Source organism: Ranitomeya variabilis, chromosome 2 (assembly GCF_051348905.1).
Source record: "Ranitomeya variabilis isolate aRanVar5 chromosome 2, aRanVar5.hap1, whole genome shotgun sequence".
Taxonomy (NCBI): domain Eukaryota; kingdom Metazoa; phylum Chordata; class Amphibia; order Anura; family Dendrobatidae; genus Ranitomeya; species Ranitomeya variabilis.
This window is the reverse complement of record NC_135233.1, coordinates 670,027,734-670,050,052: the sequence shown is the minus strand read 5'-3', so window position 1 is coordinate 670,050,052 and position 22,319 is coordinate 670,027,734. Positions and strand designations below refer to the sequence as shown.

General features: G+C 49.1%; 1 protein-coding gene across 1 annotated transcript in view; it reads right to left on the bottom strand.

Annotated features, from left to right (window-relative positions):
* Positions 1–22,319, bottom strand: part of TXLNB (taxilin beta) — a 200,919-nt gene that overhangs the window by 10,265 nt on the left and 168,335 nt on the right. The window contains exon 8 of the mRNA XM_077289239.1: positions 17,750–17,842. Within this exon, the coding sequence (XP_077145354.1) occupies positions 17,750–17,842 (93 nt within the window). The remainder of the gene's footprint in view (positions 1–17,749; positions 17,843–22,319) is intronic.

The window sequence follows — 22,319 nt, the reverse complement described above, 5'->3', positions numbered from 1 at the left end:
TTACGAATATACCAAAGGGGCAATTCACAAGGATAAGACGGAATTGCTCAACAATTGAGAATTACCAATTGGAATCAAGCTTCCTTACTAAGAAATTTGTGGAAAAGGGGTACCCTAGGCCGTTGTTGGAAAAAACGAGAAACGAATTGGCCGGAATAGATAGGCGTACCCTACTTGTACCAACGTCTAAAGAGGACCCAATGCATGGTGACTTGCCAAAACAAGTGTATGGTCTACCATTTGTCACGCAATTTCATGCGGGTCATAATAAATTTACCCGCATCATCCGCAAACATTGGTCTGTCCTACAGCAAGATAAAGTAGTAGGGGAACTCCTTCCTCCTTACCCTCGATTTATATATAGGAAAGCACAGACGTTGGGGAATCTTGTAGCCCCTACTGTGGCTACTAGTAGCAAAAATGGCGCTCAAACAGCGAACCAACCAATTGCTGGTTTTTTACCATGCGGCGGCTGTTTTGGTTGCCTACATACCTCTTTTAAAAAGACCCGAATAAATACATTTTTTGATACAAATGGTACTAGAGAGTTTTCAATTAAGGACAACATTTCTTGTTTTTCCACGGGGGTTATTTATTATATTAAGTGCCCGTGCGGGAAACTATATGTGGGCCGCACCAAATGCCGCCTTATGGAACGTATCAGGGAACATTTTAAAAATATACAAAAGGGCTTCTTGGGGCACCCCCTTTCTCGCCATTTTAAAGAAAGGCATAATCAATCTCTGAGAAATGTCACTTTTTGCGGCATACAAATGGTCCCTCATAACCAAAGGGGTGGTGACTACCTAATGAAAATGTCCAGGGTTGAATCCCTATGGATTTTTAATTTAAACAGTTTGGCCCCTATGGGCCTAAATTATGAATTGGAATTATATGCGTTTTAATTGTTTCAGTTTTTTTTTTTTTTTTTTCCAATGTTTGCATTTCCATTTTTATATTGGTTTTTAACATAAATTAAAAATAAAAATAAAAATATAAGGTTTAGGTCGAGAAGTCTATGCGTGCTGGGATTGTCCAGTATGCATAGAGTAATCATGGGTTGGTTTTATATACATATATTTATTTATTTATTTATTTATGGATGCTGTATATTTACTAATTATATATGGTATTTATACACCCAATTATCAGTATTATATGTATGGGGTCATTTTTGGTTCCTTCTAATCTCAATTTTAGTTATTAAATAAAGTTGCTTTTAATTTCATTTTTTATTAATAAATAAAATAGCTTTTATGTCTTGTATTCAGGAATTGCCGGCACTTCCACATTATATATATCTTATATGGATCATTGTTAACTAGTGCAAAATGCCATTTTACACCTGTATTATTATATAAATTTTGTCTCCCAAAAGGGTTAACTTGCTGGCTTACCAACCTATATATAGCGATTGGCAGTGAGGGGGCGGTAACCCTGACGAAGAGGGACGGAGTCCCTCGAAACGCGTTGGTTAGCCCCTTTGTGTCCTGTGCTACACGCCATAGGCCCTTGTGACGTCACACACTGCAGCCTAGCAGCGGCGGCCATTCTTTCACACGCGCATCCAGGACTGCTACCGGCCGGAGTGCTCCTGGCTCTGCGCGTTCGTAGAGCACAGCCCTTTCTTTGGACACTTACTCCTGCCGCCAAGTATATAGCATTTCCAGCTACTGGCACCATATTACCAGTATCGTTATACCAGCACAGCACAGGCTATTTTGATACTTACTTCTGCCGCCTAGCACCGCAAGTTACCGACATCTATTACTTACATCGCTGTACCAGCTGTTATTCGCTTCAAGCTACCATTTAGGTAAGGAGCATGGCTCATTTGCTGCACATATACTAATCATATATTAATCATTTATTTATATTATTCTTGGTACTTGAAGTGGTGGCAGTTCACTATTATATAGTATATTCTACATCTCATAGTATTATTGTGACTTTATTTATTTTATCAGTTATGCTATTGTCGTTCTATCTTTAGTCCATGGCATATTAGTATAGGCTTCTATTGAATTGAATAGGTGGGTTCATATAAATAGTGCTATAGCGCGATATCTCATTCTTTGAGTAATCTTGTTTCACGAATAGGTGTGACGGGCGAGTCACGGCACCCGTCTGATATCAGCAGCTGGCACATATCCTATTTCATTAGCGCCAGTGTGGTATTGTTTATTACACATATTGATGTAAGGCTGGTTTCACATTTGCGTTTTTTGCCGCTACTTTTTAGCGCAAAAAAACGCATGCGTTTTTTTTCCTATATTTAACATTAAAAACCATGCGTTTTTTTTGTATGCGTTTTGCCGCGTTTGACGACGCATGCGTCGTTTCTATGCTTGCGTTTGGTTGCAGATTGCAGAAATGCAACATGTAGTAATTTCTAGAGGCGTTTTTTTGCGGCAAAAAAACGTATTGCTGTCTATGTAAACGCATGCGTTTTTAAGCACATGCGTTTGCTTGCGTTTTAATAGAAAAAAACAAGAATACACACTGATAAGCCACCCCCCACCATCCAGGTGATAAAGGGATCCTAACCCTAACCCTAACCCATAAGCCACCCCCCACCATCAAGGTGATAAAGGGATCCAAACCCTAACCCTAACCCTAACCCATAAGCCACCCCCCACCATCAAGGTGATAAAGGGATCCAAACCCTAACCCTAACCCTAACCCATAAGCCACCCCCCACCATCAAGATGATAAAGGGATCCAAACCCTAACCCCAACCCTAACCCATAAGCCACCCCCCACCATCAAGGTGATAAAGGGATGCAAACCCTAACCCTAACCCATAAGCCACCCCCCACCATCAAGGTGATAAAGGGATCCAAACCCTAACCCTACCCCTAACCCTACCCCTAACCCTAGGGATCCTAACCCTAACCCTACCCCTAACCCTTCCCCTAACCCTACCCCTAACCCTAGGGATCCTAACTAGGGTTGAGCGAAACAGATGGGCCAATTTCAAAAGTCGACGACTTTTGGCAAAGTCGGGTTTCGTGAAACCCGACCCAATCTCACTGTGGGATCGGGTCGGCGGTCGGCGATCTTCGCTCCAAAGTCGGGTTTCGTTTTTTTATGTCATTGAGACACATATATATATATATCTATAGTTATATTTACTTCAGCGTGATATAGCTGAAAAGCCGGTAATTCAATTGCCTGCTTTTCATTTCTCCTGCCTAAACCCGACATGATATGAAACATGGTTTACATACAGTAAACCATGTCATATCCCCCTTTTTTTGCATTTTCCACACTACTAATGTTAGTAGTGTGTATGTGCAAAATTTCGGCGCTGTAGCTATTAAATTTAAGGGTTTAATTGCGGAAAAAATTGGCGTGGGCTCCCGCGCAATTTTCTCCGCCAGAGTGGTAAAGCCGGTGACTGAGGGCAGATATTAATAGCCTAGAGAGGGTCCATGGTTATTGGCCCCCCCTGGCTACAAACATCTGCCCCCAGCCACCCCAGAAAAGGCACATCTGGAAGATGCGCCTATTCTGGCAACTTGGCCACTCTCTTCCCACTCCCGTGTAGCGGTGGGACATGGGGTAATGAAGGGTTAATGTCACCTTGCTATTGTAAGGTGACATTAAGCCAGATTAATAATGGAGAGGCGTCAATTATGACACCTATCCATTATTAATCCAAGGGTTTTACGGTGAGTACACAAAAATCCCTATTTCTCCTTTGCCTCATTGGGGGACATAGACCGTGGGACGTCCCAAAGCAGTCCCTGGGTGGGTACAACATCAGATCAGGCTCTGTGTAACTGCTACTTACAAGAGCACTACCACGGCCTGCAGAGTCCGCCTGCGCAGACTCACATCTGCGGAAGTCTGGGAATTATAGTGCTTCAAGACTGCATGCAGACTGGACAAACCTGCAAGCTTGCAGGCGTGCTTTATCGATGCCTGGTACCTAGAGCCCAAGAAAACCTTGATCGACAGAGTGAAGTGGAGTTAGGCTGACGTCTAACCCGGAAAGGACTCCTGGATGGTGTAACGAATCCACCAGGCTAACATGGCCGATGAAATGGCTAAACCCTTCCTGTAACCATCAGGAAGCCTTCCTCTAACCGTCAGGAAGTCCAAATAAGGTGTCCAACCTTCGGAAGGACGCCGTACATGATACGTACCTACTCAGAGCACTCACTTCGTTAAGAATATGAAGAACCTATCCCGTTTTGTGGACTGGTGCCGGAAGAACGATGCCCTTGTAACATTGGGAATACAATACCACCATGGTAACAAGGGACGGGGATGGCCTGAGGACAACCTTGCCTTGATGGTAATAAGGAAAAAAGTCTGAAAGAACAGAGCGTCTAACTCCAAAGACTTGTCAGGATGACGAGATCGCAGAGAAAAAAGGGGCGACCTTCCCTCATAGTAAAGTCTGTCTGGATCAAAAAGGAGACAACTGAAAGACTCCCAGGATCTTTTTTTTTTTTCTCTTTCGGGCATGTGCAGTTTGCGCTGCCCTTCGAACTAACAGCGCAGGTACCAGGGACGTTTATGAAGGAAATGGAGGCGGCGCACAGAGGCCCTGAGTGATGGCAGGGAGGCGTTTGTGTCAGGGGGAAAGACATGCCCCCCTGATAAATTAGAGGTATGAGGGACAAATGATAAAAACGATTATTTCAGCGTTGGCAGGGACAACAACTAAAAGAGCCACCTTGACAAAGTGCAGCATTAGTGCAGCACAAGGTGGTTTCTACAGTTAAAAATGCCTGGGAGGGATGACAGGTTCCTTTTAAGGTCCCGAAGTTCTAATGGTATGTGAAAGGGAAGGACCACATGTGAAAACTCCCTGCTAGAAAGTCCCTACTTGAAGTTTTGTTGCAATAAGATGGAAAAGTACAAGCTCCGTAAACAAAAAGCCCAGAGATCTACTCCGAATGATAGATCTCGGCCCATCAGAGAATGAGAGTTACCTTGTCCATGATGCCTGACCGTGGGTAGCTGCTAGATGATTGACGTATGGCACAGCCGTGGCATTATCCATTTGAATTCGAATGGGGTGACCCGCCAGAGGCAGAGGACCTGCTGTAGGACTAGCCGTATCGTTCAGATCCCCATAACAAAGATCGGGAGAAGAAGGCTGGCATCGGTAGTCACTAATAATCATTGAACTGGAAGGAACTCCCCTGGATGAGGAAGAAGCTCAAAGACCACCCTCAAAAAGCCTGATTGGCCTACAGAAAACAGCTTCCATTGTTGTCACAATTTTTCCTCATGACCCTCCCAGCAAATCGAATGGAATGAGTGATCAAGTAAGTGAGTTCTGAGTTGAAGGGCCACGGCCTTGTCTCAAGGAAGAAACACCAACACTCTGGAAGTGTTTAGGATCATCCTTATATAGGATATCTGCTGGGCTGGAAAAGAGGAGAAAACCTGTCTAGATGAAGCTGCCAGCCCAGGAAAGAGAGGGTATAGCAATTGATATAGACGACTCAGCGTACTCCTGGAAAAGCAGGTAGAAAGTCGACCGTATAGCGCAGGACGACCATGCCTCTAGGGTGCAGGAGGAACATGACGGCTGCCATGACCCTTGCGAACACTCAGGGTGCGGTAGCAAGACCGAAGGACAAGGTCGTGAATTGAAAATGCTGTTTGCGAATGGAAAAGCGAAGGAATTTTTGAAGAGGGGAAAGTAGGAATGTGAAGGTAAGCATCTCGAATGTCGGTGGATGCCAGAAACACCACCCTTTTTCTGTTGAAGTAATGGCTGAGCGGAGGAACTCCATCTGAAGAAGGAGGACCTTGTCCAGCTTGGTAAAAGTTTGAGGTCCAAGATCGGTCTTACTTTTTGGTTCCCCCTTTTGGAACCAAGATCCCTTAGATCTAGACTGTCCTGGACAATTCTTCCACTGCTGCTTGGGTCTATAGGAAACGTGATCCTAGGGAGTGATGTCAGAGGCTTTTTGAACGCAGAGTACGCTTCAATACTCTGAGCTATAATGCCCTTCTGGGTGTAATGGCATTTGCTGCTGACAGTGCCGCTCAACTAGCTGCATCAAAGAGACGTGAACCAGCTAGTCTCCCGCTCAAGAAATTTGATTGACCAGCTGTACTGTCTTCGGGAAAAGGTTACTGATGTGAATCAAAGTAGATAAGGTCTCCGACCAGGAGAATATTGCTCTAGCAACCCATGCGGTGGCTAAGGAAGGGTAGAGCACTCAACACGAGGCTGCAAGACGGAACAAACCAGATTTGCTATCTGACAGTCCGTTGTAATTTTAATTGATGATGATGACCCATCAGGCAGGAATACTGGTAGATAAACCACAGGAGATTCTACCCAGATGATCTGCCAAGTGGCAGAATGGGAGGCTGCATCCAGGTCAGGAAATGCTGTCTCTTGCTACCTCCGCTCTCTTTTGACAGTGCGGAGTTAAAATGATGAACCCTCGATCCACCACCCTCTTAACAGGGAAGTGGAGAGGGATCGTCTGCCTTCTTGCATCATCCGCTAAATAGTTGAGATGTAGAGAGGGGTGCTCGGATGCCAAAAAAGGGTGCCATTGTACATCCACAGAGTTCAGGTCACCGGTTGGACAGGGTTGGTTTCTGTGTCAGGCCTGGCTGCAGAAGAGTATACATGGAGGCGACACTCCATGTGCTCATCTATTGATGGTATGGGGAGATCGGTGCCCTTTAAAAGGACCCGTCGCCCCTTAGAAATAGACCAGGCATGGCATCCCACATTATAGGGTGGTATACGTGGAGGGGACACCCCACGTGTTTGCATATTGCTTATCCAGACACTCCCTGTCCGGGTGAATGACAAATGCTCTGCGAGGGAGTTTAGTCTCCTTATGAGGGACACTGTGTGATCTAGAGTGGAACCATAGCCCTCATCAATCTACAGAGATTGGTTGATGATATAAATAGGTGAATCCATCCTCTTCTGAAGCTCTGGCAAGTCCAGATCCAAGACAATATCCAATCCATATTCAGAGTCTTGTTCTCAGCAAATCATTGGTGAGGGAGATCAGGAAATGAAGCTTCCATTTTCTAGATGCCTGTACGTTTCTAGAATACTTACGGCCCCTGCTAGCCGACAGCTCCCATGTAGGAGAGGAACCATATATATCGGTCCTGCGAGAACACCGAGCCACAGACGGTTCACGGAGGGCTTCAATCTCTTGATCAGAGAAGCCATGGAATGTGGCAGTGATGAAGCCCACTCAGGGGAACTAGGTACTCTGGGATAAGCTGGGATCGGCGGCGGAGGGTTCCTGAGTTCATTTAGGGTGACTGGCTTCAGACTGGTCATGTGCCTTTAAGACAAGGGAATTGTCATGATTCCCAATGGCAAGGAAACATCAGAACACAAAAATAACGGACGAGCTCTGGGTGATGGAATCTCGAGCTGACCGTGAGCTAAATCTACCACACAACTAATAGTAGCCAGGGAGCATACCTACGACTTCCTAAATGCCACGCGCCAGCCGGAGGACTAACTACGCCTGGTAGAGGAAGGAACAGACCTGGCTTACCTCTAGGGAAATACCCCAAAAGATGATAGCAGCCCCCCACATGTAATAACGGTGAGTTAAGAGGAAAAGACATACACAGTATGAAAGTAGATTTAGCAAAGAGAGGTCCACTTACTAGATAGCAGAAGGATACAAAAGAGGACTTCACGGTCAACTGAAAACCCTTTCAAAAAACCATCCTGAAATTACTTTAAGACTCCTGTGTCAACTCATGACACAGGAGTGGCAATTTCAGCCCGCAAGAGCTTCCAGCTACAGAGAATAACAAAAACTGCAAACTGGACAAAAGATACAAAACAAAAGGACAAAGTCCACTTAGCTGATCAGCAGACTAGTAGCAGGAACATGCAACCGAAGGCTCTGGTTACAATGATGACCGGCAAGGAAATGACTGGAGAGCAAGGCTAAATAGGAAACTCCCAAACACTGATGGGAGCAGGTGAACTGAGACAGCAAAGCACACACAAGTCACCAGTACCACCAGCAACCACCAGGGGAGCCCAAAAAGCGGATTCACAACAGTACCCCCCCTTAAGGAGGGGGCACCGAACCCTCACGAGAACCGCCAGGGCGATCTGGATGAGCCCTATGAAAGGCACGAACCAAATCCGAGGCATGAACATCAGAGGCAGTTACCCAAGAATTATCTTCCTGACCATAGCCCTTCCATTTAACCAGATATTGAAGTCTCCGTCTGGAAATACGGGAATCCAAGATCTTCTCTACAACGTACTCCAATTCACCCTCCACCAGCACAGGAGCAGGAGGTTCAGTAGAAGGAACCACCGGTACCTCATATCTCCGCAACAACGACCGATGGAATACATTATGGATAGCGAAAGATGCCGGGAGGTCCAAACGAAAGGACACAGGGTTAAGTATCTCCAAAATCCTATAAGGACCGATAAACCGAGGCTTAAATTTAGGAGAAGAAACCCTCATAGGGACAAAACGGGAAGACAACCACACCAAGTCCCCAACACGAAGGTGAGGACCAACACGACGACGGCGGTTAGCAAACTGCTGAGTCCTCTCCTGGGACAGTTCCAAATTATCCACCACTTGTCCCCAAATCCGATGCAACCGATCCACCACCGCATCCACTCCAGGACAATCCGAAGATTCAACCTGACCAGATGAAAAACGCGATGAAACCCTGAATTGCAAAAGAAAGGAGAAACCAAAGTGGCAGAACTAGCCCGATTATTAAGGGCAAACTCTGCCAACGGCAGAAAGGCAACCCAATCATCCTGATCCGCAGACACAAAACACCTCAAATAAGTCTCCAAAGTTTGATTAGCTCGCTCCGTCTGGCCATTGGTCTGAGGATGGAATGCAGACGAAAAAGACAAATCAATGCCTAACCTGGCACAGACTGCCCGCCAAAATCTAGACACGAACTGGGTACCCCTGTCAGAAACGATGTTTTCCGGAATACCATGCAAGCGAACCACATTTTGAAAAAACAGAGGGACCAACTCAGATGAGGAAGGCAACTTAGGCAATGGCACCAAATGAACCATTTTAGAAAAACGGTCACACACCACCCAGATGACAGACATCTTCTGAGAAACAGGGAGATCCGAGATAAAGTCCATAGAGATGTGCGTCCATGGCCTCTTCGGAATAGGCAAGGGCAACAACAACCCACTAGCCCTAGAACAACAAGGCTTGGCCCGAGCACACACATCGCAAGACTGCACAAAAACACGCACATCTCGAGACAGGGAAGGCCACCAGAAGGATCTAGCCACCAAATCTCTGGTGCCAAAAATTCCCGGATGACCTGCCAGAGTAGAAGAATGAACTTCCGAGATGACTCTACTGGTCCAATCGTCAGGAACAAACAGTCTACCAGACGGACAACGATCAGGTCTATCCGCCTGAAATTCTTGCAAAGCACGTCGCAGATCTGGGGAGACAGCAGACAAAACTACCCCATCCTTAAGGACACCAGCAGGTTCAGAATTCCCAGGAGAGTCAGGCTCAAAACTCCTAGAAAGAGCATCTGCCTTCACATTCCTAGAACCCGGTAAGTACGAGACCACAAAATTAAACCGAGAAAAGAACAACGACCAACGTGCCTGTCTAGGATTCAGGCGCCTGGCAGACTCTAAATAAATCAGATTCTTGTGATCAGTCAAAACCACCACCTGATGTCTGGCACCCTCAAGCCAATGACGCCACTCCTCAAATGCCCACTTCATGGCCAAAAGCTCCCGATTACCAACATCATAGTTTCGCTCGGCGGCCGAAAATTTTCGAGAAAAGAACGCGCAAGGTCTCATCACTGAGCAGTCGGAACTTTTCTGCGACAAGACCGCCCCCGCTCCGATCTCGGAAGCATCGACCTCAACCTGAAAGGGAAGAGAAACATCAGGCTGGCGCAACACAGGGGCAGACAAAAAGCGGCGCTTAAGCTCCCGAAAGGCCTCCACAGCAGCAGGGGACCAATTGGCAACATCAGCACCCTTCTTAGTCAAATCCGTCAGAGGTTTAGCAACGCCAGAAAAACCAGCTATAAATCGACGATAAAAATTAGCAAAGCCCAAGAATTTCTGAAGACTCTTCAGAGAAGTAGGCTGCATCCAGTCATAAATAGCCCGAACCTTGACAGGGTCCATCTCAATAGAAGAAGGGGAAAAAATATACCCCAAAAAGGAAATTTTTTGAACCCCAAAAACACACTTTGAACCCTTTACACACAAAGAATTCTCCCGCAAAACCTGAAAAACCCTCCTGACCTGCTGAACATGAGACTCCCAGTCATCAGAAAAAATCAAAATATCATCCAAATACACAATCATAAATTTATCCAAATATTCACGGAAAATATCATGCATTAAGGACTGAAAGACCGAAGGTGCATTAGAAAGGCCGAAAGGCATTACTAAATACTCAAAATGGCCCTCAGGCGTATTAAATGCGGTTTTCCACTCATCCCCCTGCTTAATTCGCACCAAATTATACGCCCCACGAAGATCAATCTTAGAGAACCACTTAGCCCCCCTTATGCGAGCAAACAAATCAGTCAGCAAAGGCAACGGATACTGATATTTGACTGTAATTTTATTCAGGAGTCGATAATCAATACAAGGCCTCAGAGAGCCATCCTTTTTAGAGACAAAGAAAAAACCGGCTCCTAAAGGTGATGAAGAAGGACGAATATGTCCCTTTTCCAGGGACTCCTTAATATACTCGCGCATAGCAGCATGTTCAGGTACAGATAGGTTAAACAAACGACCCTTTGGAAATTTACTGCCAGGAATCAGATCTATGGCGCAATCACAATCCCTGTGGGGAGGGAGTGAACCAATTTTAGGCTCTTCAAAAATATCACGATAATCAGACAAAAATGCCGGAATCTCAGAGGGAGTAGATGACGAAATGGACACCAAAGGTATGTCCCCATGAACCCCCCGACATCCCAAGCTTAACACTGACATAGCTTTCCAGTCAAGGACTGGGTTATGAGATTGTAACCATGGTAATCCAAGCACCAAAACATCATGTAAATTGTACAACACAAGGAAGCGAATCACCTCCTGATGGTCTGGAGTCATACGCATAGTCACTTGCGTCCAGAACTGTGGTTTATTACAAGCCAAAGGTGTAGAATCAATACCCTTCAGAGGTATAAGGACTTCCAGAGGCTCTAAATCAAACCCACAGCGCCTGGCAAAGGACCAGTCCATAAGACTCAGAGCGGCGCCAGAGTCCACATAGGCATCCACGGTAATAACTGATAATGAACAAATCAAGGTTACAGACAAAATAAATTTGGACTGCAGAGTGCCAATTGAAATAGACTTGTCAACCTTCCTAGTACGCTTAGAGCATGCTGATATAAAATGAGCAGAATCACCACAATAGAAGCATAACCCATTTTTACGCCTATAATTCTGCCGCTCGCTTCTGGACATAATTCTGTCACATTGCATTTTCTCTGGCGTCTCATCAGAAGATACCGCCAAATGGTGCACGGGTTTGCGCTCCCGCAAACGCCGATCAATCTGAATAGCCATTGTCATGGACTCATTCAGACCTGTAGGCGCAGGGAACCCGACCATAACATCTTTAACGGCATCAGAAAGGCCCTCTCTGAAATTTGCCGCTAGGGCGCACTCATTCCACTGAGTAAGCACAGACCATTTACGAAATTTTTGGCAGTATATCTCAGCTTCATCTTGCCCTTGAGATAGGGCTATCAAAGCTTTTTCAGCTTGAATCTCCAAATTAGGTTCCTCATAAAGCAACCCTGAAGCCAGGAAAAACGCATCCACATTGAGCAACGCAGGATCCCCTGGTGCCAATGAAAATGCCCAATTTTGAGGGTCACCTCGCAGCAAAGAGATTACAATCTTAACCTGCTGGACAGGATCTCCTGAGGAGTGAGGTCTGAGAGAAAGGAATAATTTACAATTATATTTGAAATTCAGAAACCGAGATCTATCACCGGAAAACACCTCTGGTGTAGGGATTTTAGGTTCAGAAATAGGAGCATGTATAACAAAATCTTGTAAATTTTGAACCTTCGTAGCATGATTATTTAAACCTGCAGCCAAACTCTGAGGATCCATCTTTAAACATGTGAGCTCAGAGCCATTCAAGGATTATAAGGAGAGAAAGGCAAAGGCTGTAATTAGAGCTGAAATACAACTGATCCAACTATGGAGCAAGCATAGGGGGAAAAAAAAAATAAAAAAAATCTACAGACTTCTTTTTTCTCTCCTTTCTTCTGCCAATAAGTTTAACACAGGCCAGTCATACTGTCATGATTCCCAATGGCAAGGAAACATCAGAACACAAAAATAACGGACGAGCTCTGGGTGATGGAATCTCGAGCTGACCGTGAGCTAAATCTACCACACAACTAATAGTAGTCAGGGAGCATACCTACGACTTCCTAAATGCCACGCGCCAGCCGGAGGACTAACTACGCCTGGTAGAGGAAGGAACAGACCTGGCTTACCTCTAGGGAAATACCCCAAAAGATGATAGCAGCCCCCCACATGTAATAACGGTGAGTTAAGAGGAAAAGACATACACAGTATGAAAGTAGATTTAGCAAAGAGAGGTCCACTTACTAGATAGCAGAAGGATACAAAAGAGGACTTCACGGTCAACTGAAAACCCTTTCAAAAAACCATCCTGAAATTACTTTAAGACTCCTGTGTCAACTCATGACACAGGAGTGGCAATTTCAGCCCGCAAGAGCTTCCAGCTACAGAGAATAACAAAAACTGCAAACTGGACAAAAGATACAAAACAAAAGGACAAAGTCCACTTAGCTGATCAGCAGACTAGTAGCAGGAACATGCAACCGAAGGCTCTGGTTACAATGATGACCGGCAAGGAAATGACTGGAGAGCAAGGCTAAATAGGAAACTCCCAAACACTGATGGGAGCAGGTGAACTGAGACAGCAAAGCACACACAAGTCACCAGTACCACCAGCAACCACCAGGGGAGCCCAAAAAGCGGATTCCCAACAGGGAATACTGGTCATGTGTCTTTAAGACCAGGGAATGCTAGTCAAATGCCTTTAACACCAGGAATTGCTGGTCATGTGCCTTTTAGACCAGGGAATCTTGATCATGTGCCTTTAAAACCAGGGAATACTGGTCATGTGCCTCTAAGACCAGGGAATACTGGTCATGTGCCTCTAAGACCGGGGACTAATATGGATCATTCATGAAAGTACACGAGGGAAGAGGGCAGTATTTCCTTACCCGGCTGCAGAGTCGTTGAGCCCCTTTAATGCAAAAAACCATCGCCTCTGCCGGTCGGGTGGACCAAGATGGCCACCTGGAGTTGCAGAGGTGATAAAGTCTCACAGAGAGCGAGAGCAGCCATTTCGGGGGCGGAGCCACGACGTGATGTGGGCAGAGCCTCGTGACTTCCATGAATAGGCCCAAGCCAGGGCCTAAATTTCTGCAGCCAGTGGGAGCAATACCAGGGGTAGAATAGAGGGGCATTGGGCCGGGAAAAGCAAACGCTCCCGTGCCAGACAGAAAACGCCAGAAAGGATGGGAGGAGCTGCCTTAGAGCGCCATAGTGCGGGCGCGTCTTCTGGGATGCAGCCTACACATCGGCCGAAGCCGGGGGCTACATTTTTGCAGCCAGCTGGAGCGTTACCTTATGGAGGTGGGCCACAGGGAAGCCATGTTAATATCCCACTGCAGAGGCCCATTGCCGACTGGATCCACTCACCATTGGTGCGCGTCCCCGCATGGAGCCGACTGCAGATGACTAGGTTTCAGCCCCGAGGAAAGCACGCACTGTGCTGTTCTGCTGCAGGTTAGGTATTGGAGCGTGGATGGTGCAGGGATAAAGCGATAACCTCCATCCACCATCCCTTTGTTAGGGAGGTGGAGAGGAACCGTCTGCCTCCTTGTGCCATCTGCTTTAACAGTGGTGGTACAGTGGAGGCTGCTCGGACACCAAAAAGAAGGAGCCTCTGCACATCCACGGAGTTCAAGCCCTCGGGTGGACTGGGCAAGTTGTCCGGCAATAGGCCTGGCTCCAGGAGAGGAAGCGTAGAGGCGACACTCCATGTGCTCGCCCATTGCTGGTGTAGGGAGATCGGGACCCAAAGGAACCGTCGCCCCTAAATTGAGCTCAGGCATGGCTTCCCATGTCACAGGGGACACTCCGCGTTCTCGCCTGTTGATGGTTCGGGGGAGATCAGAACCTTGAAAGGATCCGTCGCCCCCTTCACTCCGTTAATTAAAAAAAATAAAAATTTACAGAAAAGTAAAAAATAAAATAAAAATGATGGGGTCTGAATCAGACCCAAGTGCCTCCTACAGACACTAAGCAAGAACTGGTTAGCTGAGAGCCAGCAGGAGGGTGTATACTGCAGGGGAGGAGCGAACTTTCTTTGTATCACTTAGTGTCAGCCTCCTAGTGGCAGCAGCATACACCCACGGTCTGTGTCCCCAATGAGGCAAAGGAGAAAACTCACATCTACACTTAAAATTCTGGTATTAAACCTTTCCAGAATAGTGGAAGCTGTTTTAGCTAAAGAGAAGGAGGTGTGTGGATTGTTGGGGGCAACTTCATATTAACACCTACAAACTTAGAAACATATGCTTTAAAAGCTCCTGTGGGTGTAATAATGTAGAAGTCCCAGTTCTTCTGTGCACATCGCATATCTTCTACTGGCACCAGCTTCTTTATGAATAATTTATAGAAAATGTTCCCACATATTAAAGGGGATGTACCAGTTTTCTTGAAAAATGTCTTGTTATTAGCTGTATTGTCCATAAAATAACAATACTTGAGTACATGTCATTTTATTTGGACAATATATTGTAGAATAATTTGGACAAAGTTTGGTGATTATTTGGGTTATATATTACTAGCTATTGAACCCGTTCTACGCCCGGGTGGCGAGCATTTATATTGGTATATGGTCTCCATCCTGGTATGTGCTGCTCCCATCTTGCTCTCCCATCCTGTCATGTGCTGCTCCATCCTGCGCCCCCACCCTGTCATGTGCTGCTCCATCCTGCATCCCCATCCTGTCATGTGCTGCTCCATCCTGCATCCCCATCCTGTCATGTGCTCCCATCCTGCGCCCCCATCCTATCATGTGCTGCTCCATCCTGCGCCCCCATCAGTGCGGGCGGCTGTGCTGAGTGCGGGCGGCTGTATGTGGCTGTGCTGTGCGTGGGCGGCTGCGCGTGGCTGTGCTGGGTGCAGGCGGCTGCGCTGGGTGCGGGCGGCTGCGCGTGGCTGTGCTGGGTTCGGGCGGCTGGGCGTGGCTGTGCTGGGTTCAGGCGGCTGTGCGTGGCTGTGCTGGGTGCGGGCGGCTGCGTGGCTGTGCTGGGTGCGGGCGGCTGTGCGTGGCGGTGCTGAGTGCGGGCGGCTGTGCGTAGCTGTGGGCGGCTGTGCGTGGCGGTACCGAGTGCAGGCGGCTGTGCTGGGTGCGGCGGCTGTGCGTGGCTGTGCTGGGTGTGCGTGGCTGTGCTGGGTGCGGTGGCTGTGCGTGGCTGTGCTGGGTGCAGCGGCTGTGCGTGGCTGTGCTGGATGCGGTGGCTGTGCTGGGTGCGGCGGCGGTGCGTGGCTGTGCTGGGTGCGGTGGCTCTGGCTGTGCTGGGTGCGGGCGGCTGTGCTTGGTGCGGGCGGCTGTGCTTGGTGCGGTGGCTGTGCTGGGTGTGGTGGCTGTGCTGCTCCATCCTGCGCCCCCATCCTGTCATGTGCTGCTCCACCCTGTCATGTGCTGCTCCTTCCTGCGCCCCCATCCTGTCATGTGCTGCTCCACCCTATCATGTGCTGCTCCATCCTGCACCCCCATCAGTGTGGGCGGCTGTGCTAAGTGCGGGCGGCTGTGCTGAGTGCGGGCGGCTGTATGTGGCTGTGCTGTGCGTGGGCAGCTGTGCGTGGCGGTGCTGAGTGCAGGCGGCTGTGCGTGGCTGTGGGCGTTTGTGCTGGGTGTGGGCGGCTGTGTGTGGCTGTGCTCAGTGCAGGCGGCTGTGCGTGGCTGTGCTGGGTGCGGGCGGCTGTGCTGGGTGTGGGCGGCTGTGCGTGGCTGTGCTGGGTGCGGCGGCTGTGCGTGGCGGTGCTGGGTGCGGTGGCTGTGCGTGGCTATGCTGGGTGCGGCGGCTGTATGTGGCTGTGCGTGGGCGGCTGTGCGTGGCGGTGCTGAGTGCGGGCGGCTGTGCGTGGCGGTGCTGAGTGCGGGCGGCTGTGCGTGGCTGTGCTGAGTGCGGGCGGCTGTGCGTGGCTGTGCTGGGTGCGGGCGGCTGTGCGTGGCTGTGCTAGGTGTGCGTGGCTGTGCTAGGTGTGCGTGGCTGTGCTAGGTGCGGTGGCTGTGCTGGGTGCGGCGGCTGTGTGTGGCTGTGCTGGGTGCGGCGGCTGTGCTGGGTGTGGCGGCTGTGCGTGGCTGTGCTGGGTGTGGCGGCTGTGCTGGGTGTGGCGGCTGTGCTGGGTGTGGCGGCTGTGCGTGGCTGTGCTGGGTGTGGCGGCTGTGCGTGGCTGTGCTGGGTGCGGTGGCTCAGGCTGTGCTGGGTGCGGGCGGCTGTGCTTGGTGCGGTGGCTCAGGCTGTGCTGGGTGTGGCGGCTGTGGGCGGTTGTGCTGGGTGCGTTGGCTCAGGCTGTGCTGGGTGCGGTGGCTCAGGCTGTGCTGGGTGCGGTGGCTCAGGCTGTGCTGGGTGCGGTGGCTCAGGCTGTGCTGGGTGCGGTGGCTCAGGCTGTGCTGGGTGCGGTGGCTCAGGCTGTGCTGGGTGCGGTGGCTCAGGCTGTGCTGGGTGCGGTGGCTCAGGCTGTGCTGGGTGCGGTGGCTCAGGCTGTGCTGGGTGCGGTGGCTCAGGCTGTGCTGGGTGCGGTGGCTCAGGCTGTGCTGGGTGCGGTGGCACAGGCTGTGCTGGGTGCGGTGGCTCAGGCTGTGCTGGGTGCGGTGGCTGTGCGCGGCGGTGCTGGGGGCCAAAGCAGGCAGGGACACCGGCGCGCTGTGGGGGTCAGGTGCCGGAGTCGCCGCTAGCTCAGGCCCCCGGCACTTGCTATAGTTACCTGGGCCTGATCCAGCGCTGCGCGCCGGTCTGTCTTCCGGGTCCTCTGCCTGTGACTGTTCAGTCAGAGGGCGGCGCGCATTAAGCGCGTCATCGCGCCCTCTGAACTGTGAACGTCACAGTCAGGCAGAGGATGTGGACCGGAGGACGGAGGAGCAGCGCGCAACGGAGGAACGGGACAGGTAAATATATCATACTTACCCTCCTGGCGGTCCCTGCTTCTCCGTTGGAGATCGCGGTGTGCGTTCAGTGTTTGCGCATACCGCGATCTCCTGGGAGCGTCGCTCTGTGGGGTCTAGACTGCGCCGGCGCGTGCGCTTGCGCAGTCTATAGAGGCTTCGGACAGAGTGACGCTCCCAGCGTTATATTATAGATAAAATTAATTGGGCACTGCGGTATATGATGGTATTACTTTCGCACTCCTCAGTTGTATTATTTAAGCGCTATGTTGTTATTTGGATGCTAAATGGTTGTATTATTATATGATGTTATCAGTATTATGAGCTAAGTATTAACCAACAAGAGAAATATAAAGCAGGTCAGATAGTGTCAAATCGTGGAGCAGAGCTGGTAAAATAGGCTCAAGTATGGGCATAACCATTACTGTTACCGGCGGCTGCTAATGACTGGATCATACTTATGATTGTGTCTGTAGTCACATTCAGACATAGCGTAATTTAGTAAAGCACTTTTATGTATCTGAATGCAAAGGAAAATTTACCTTCTCCATTTCCTTTTTGAACGTTGTAAAAACCTCATTGCTTTTCGTCAATGAACTCTGGAACTCATCAAATCTCTCGGAGTATAGCGTAATCTGCCAGCAGAGAAAATGAGAATAATTAGCAGGATCTTGACAAACGGCACTTTTGTGGAAAAATTATTCATATTTATTCATTAATGGTATAAATCAAGAATGTAACATTATTCATAACTCTTTTGTCAAAATGTCCCCTATTTAGCATTTTTAATGATCACATATGGTGTTTGGGAATCATAATGATCATATCCATTCAAGAGTGCCACTAGATATTCCAATGTATTAATGTAGGAAGCTTTTCCCCCACATTCCTTGTGGCTGTATTATACTGCAGTATTCATTACCAAGCAGTGATGAAAACCTTTTAAGAACATAATTTCTAAATGTAAAGGTGTCACTGTCCGCAAGCTTACCTAGCGCTTCTGCAACTCCCATACAGGTGAATGAAAAGAACAGAACATATGTGGCCACGTCTCCATTTACAGTGGCAGAAAACCCCATTCTGGGATTTTGCAAAAATGCCTGAGACGGGGACAGCCCTGTAACTCTAAAGCTGGTCATACGCATTAGATAGCTGTCAATCGAACGATGCTTGGTCCGATCGTTCGGCTGACAGTCATCTCTGCCGGTAGTCCCATACACAGGAGCGCTCACTCGGCCGACAGCCATCTCAGCAGACAGTCCTATACACTAGAGCGTGCACTCGGCCGACAGCCATCTCAGTCGACAGTCCCATACACAGGAGCGCTCACTCGGCCGACAGCCATCTCAGCCGACAGTCCTATGCACTGGAGTGTGCACTCGGCCGACAGCCATCTCCGTCGACAGTCCCATACACAGGAGCGCTCACTCGGCCGACAGCCATCTCAGCCGACAGTCCTATGCACTGGAGTGTGCACTCGGCCGACAGCCATCTCCGTCGACAGTCCCATACACAGGAGCGCTCACTCGGCCGACAGCCATCTCAGCCGACAGTCCTATGCACTGGAGTGTGCACTCGGCCGACAGCCATCTCCGTCGACAGTCCCATACACAGGAGCACTCACTCGGCCGACAGCCATCTCAGCCGACAGTCCCATACACAGGAGCGCTCACTCAGCCGACAGCCATCTCAGCCGACAGTCCTATGCACTGGAGTGTGCACTCGGCCGACAGCCATCTCCGTCGACAGTCCCATACACAGGAGCGCTCACTCGGCCAACAGCCATCTCAGCCGACAGTCCCATACACAGGAGCGCTCACTCGGCCGACAGCCATCTCAGCCGACAGTCCCATATACAGGAGCTGCACTCGGCCGACAGCCATCTCAGCCGACAGTCCCATATACAGGAGCTGCACTCGGACGACAGCCATCTCAGCCGACAGTCCCATACACTGGAGCGTGCACTCGGCTGACAGCCATCTCAGCAGACAGTCCCATACACAGGAGCGCTCACTCTGCCGACAGCCATCTCAGCTGACAGTCCCATACACAGGAGCGCTCACTCAGCCGATAGCCATCTCAGCCGACAGTCGCATACACAGGAGCGTCCACTCAGCCGACAGCCATCTCAGCCGACAGTCACATACACAGAAGCGTGCACTCAGCCAACAGCCATCTCAGCCGACAGTCCCTTACACAGGAGCTGCACTCGGCCGACAGCCATCTCAGCCGACAGTCCCATACACAGTAGCGCTCACTTGGCCGACAGCCATCTCAGCCGACAGTCCCATACACAGGAGCGCGCACTCGGTTGACAGCCATCTGAGCCGACAGTCCCATACACAGGAGCGCGCACTCGGTTGACAGCCATCTGAGCTGACAGTCCCATACACAGGAGCGCTCACTCAGCCAACAGCCATCTCAGCCAACAGCCATCTCAGCCGACAGTCGCATACACAGGAGCGCTCACTCAGCCGACAGCGTTCTTAGCCGACAGTCCCATACACAGAAGCGCTCACTCGGTCGACAGCCATCTCAGCTGACAGTCCCATACACAGAAGCGCTCACTCGGCCGACAGCCATCTCAGCTGACAGTCCCATACACAGACAGAGAAGCGCTCACTCGGCCGACAGCCATCTCAGCCGACAGTCCCGTACACAGGAGCATGCACTCGGCCAACAGCCATCTCAGCCGACAGTCCCATACACAGGAGCGTTCACTTGGCTGACAGCCATCTCAGCTGACAGTCCCATTTACAGGATCACTCACTTGGCTGACAGCCATCACAGCTGACAATCCGATACAAAGGAGCGCTCATTCTGCTGACAGGCATCTCAGCCGACAGACCCACACACAGGAGCTCTCACTCGACTGACAGCCATCTCAGCTGACAGTCCCATACACAGGAGCGCTCACTTGGCCGAGTGCTCCTGTGTTTTCAATGAGAAATCCACCAGCTGACATGTCAACTGGCAACTTATCTCAGAGACAAAAATGCGATTGGCAGTCCAAAATTGGACAGCTCTCCATCTGTGAGCAGCATGGTGTAGAGGCAGAGACCCTTATTCTAGTGATGTATTTCTTACTGGGCTGGTTGTTGCAGATTTGATAAAATCACTACCAGTTCTCTGAAATCTTAGCTTTATAACCCCGCCCACACCACTGATTGGCAGCTTTCTATGTACACTGTGCATATGCAGAAAGCAGCCAATCAGTGGTGGGGGCAGGGTATACAGAGCTCATGAATACAAGGGTGCTGGTTTACTAGTTCTATATTTATAACCTGATAAAACTGATTTTATCAAAATTACAGTAAATAGCTCACTAAATGACACATTAAGGAATCAGATCTTCTGCCCCTTTTGCTCTTTGATTAGGTGAAAAAACTTGGTGACAGATTTTCTTATTAATATAATTATCCTCCCATTGAAGGGGCGGTCTTGGAGATAAGCATTTTTAAGTTTATGTGGCTTAATTAAAATGGGTTCCATATCACAATCTCTAGTAAAAAAAGGGAAATCTGGCAATTTTTACACTAGCCCCTGGGACTATTCTAGACTAAGTATTTGTGGTCTTTCAGGAAATAGACATGCATATAATGTAAGATTGTGCTTACCACATGTGTTGGGGGACATTCGCTTGGCACGGAATTCAAGCACACAGACACGATTTTTCACTTAAAACAGTCCATACGGTTTATTAAAAACGTCATAAACCGCACCGTAAGCCAGGTTGCACATCACCGGCTTACACATAGTCCATTACTTCATCACATTTGACTTTACAAAGTATTCACTATTCAAGCCTGTATCTCTCCAGTAACAGGTGACTGCACAGTTCATAGAGCAGATAAACCTCTCTGCGGCATAAATCATTAGTTTGCGTCACTAAACACGCTGATCCTTATCTGACCAGTTGCCGTGGGTGCCCGCTCAGCTCATATAGTATCATAAGCACCAACAGTCTATGGTTCCTTATGGGAGCTCCTGCTCCTCCTGCTGACTCCTTGTCAGTCCTCTCTCCTGGGGAAATTGCCTTACGGGGTTCACCTGGTCGGCACACATCAGTCAGTCCAGAGCCACCGAAGGACGGTAGCTTCCCCATCACAGACCGTCCAGGTCCACGGTCTCTCAGGTGCTCCAGGAAGACTCCACTCACAGGAGCTTCCAACACAGACCATCCAAGACCACAGTCACTCTGTGCTCTTCAAGGATCCAGTCCTACTCCCAGGACCTCCCAACACAGAAGCTTTCCACATTCAGGACATCCATCCCACCTGGGACCGTCCAACACACAGGCATGTGGCCTGTCCGGGTGCTATTCAGGGCGTTCGTCCAACACCCCAGGCCACCAGGTCCAAAGCCCCACCATGTGCTGTTTAGGGAGATAGCACTCCCAACACATAGGCTCTCCAGGACCTTCAGTACATGGACCATTCGGGTCCACACTCAGAGACCATGTGATCAGACCTCAGTCACATTATATGGTTGGAACCACTCCCCTAGATGGGAGTGTGTGTGTGGCTAGTTCAACCCGCTCATCTCTCATAACTAGCCCTGACAGCCTCCCTTCATAATTATACCAACAACTATACTTGTGGGACTACATGTCCCAGAACAACAACATTGCTTTAAGCTGACCGCGCAGAGTAACTTCCTCTGCGACACACATACCGGCCATTCACAACAATGCTGGACTTTGTCTCACCATCATATTTATGCATGCAACTGCCATGCACTCTCACGGCCTCAATACGCCTCCGTGCGTATCCTGGAAAGACCATGCAGTGCCCCCTACCTGTAACAGGTGTCACTGCATCACAATAGCCACAATGGTCTGAACCAGACCCTATCTTTTGTATTGAAGCATCTAATGAGCATGTGCAAAGGTCATTGTGAAGGGAGGGGGAGGAAGGTCAGCTTTGGCATCCCCTATTGTGATTAGTGGATCCTTTGTTATCAGCTGTGTATAGAGGTGTTACCTGGAATTGTAATCCTGCCTGTGATAATATGGCGCTTTGTTAACTGTTCCTAAAAGGACAGGACATTTGTGTCTAAAAAAGCCCCAGTGGCCAGTGTGGAAATTGCAAGATTGCTAATTTTGTTTTGTTT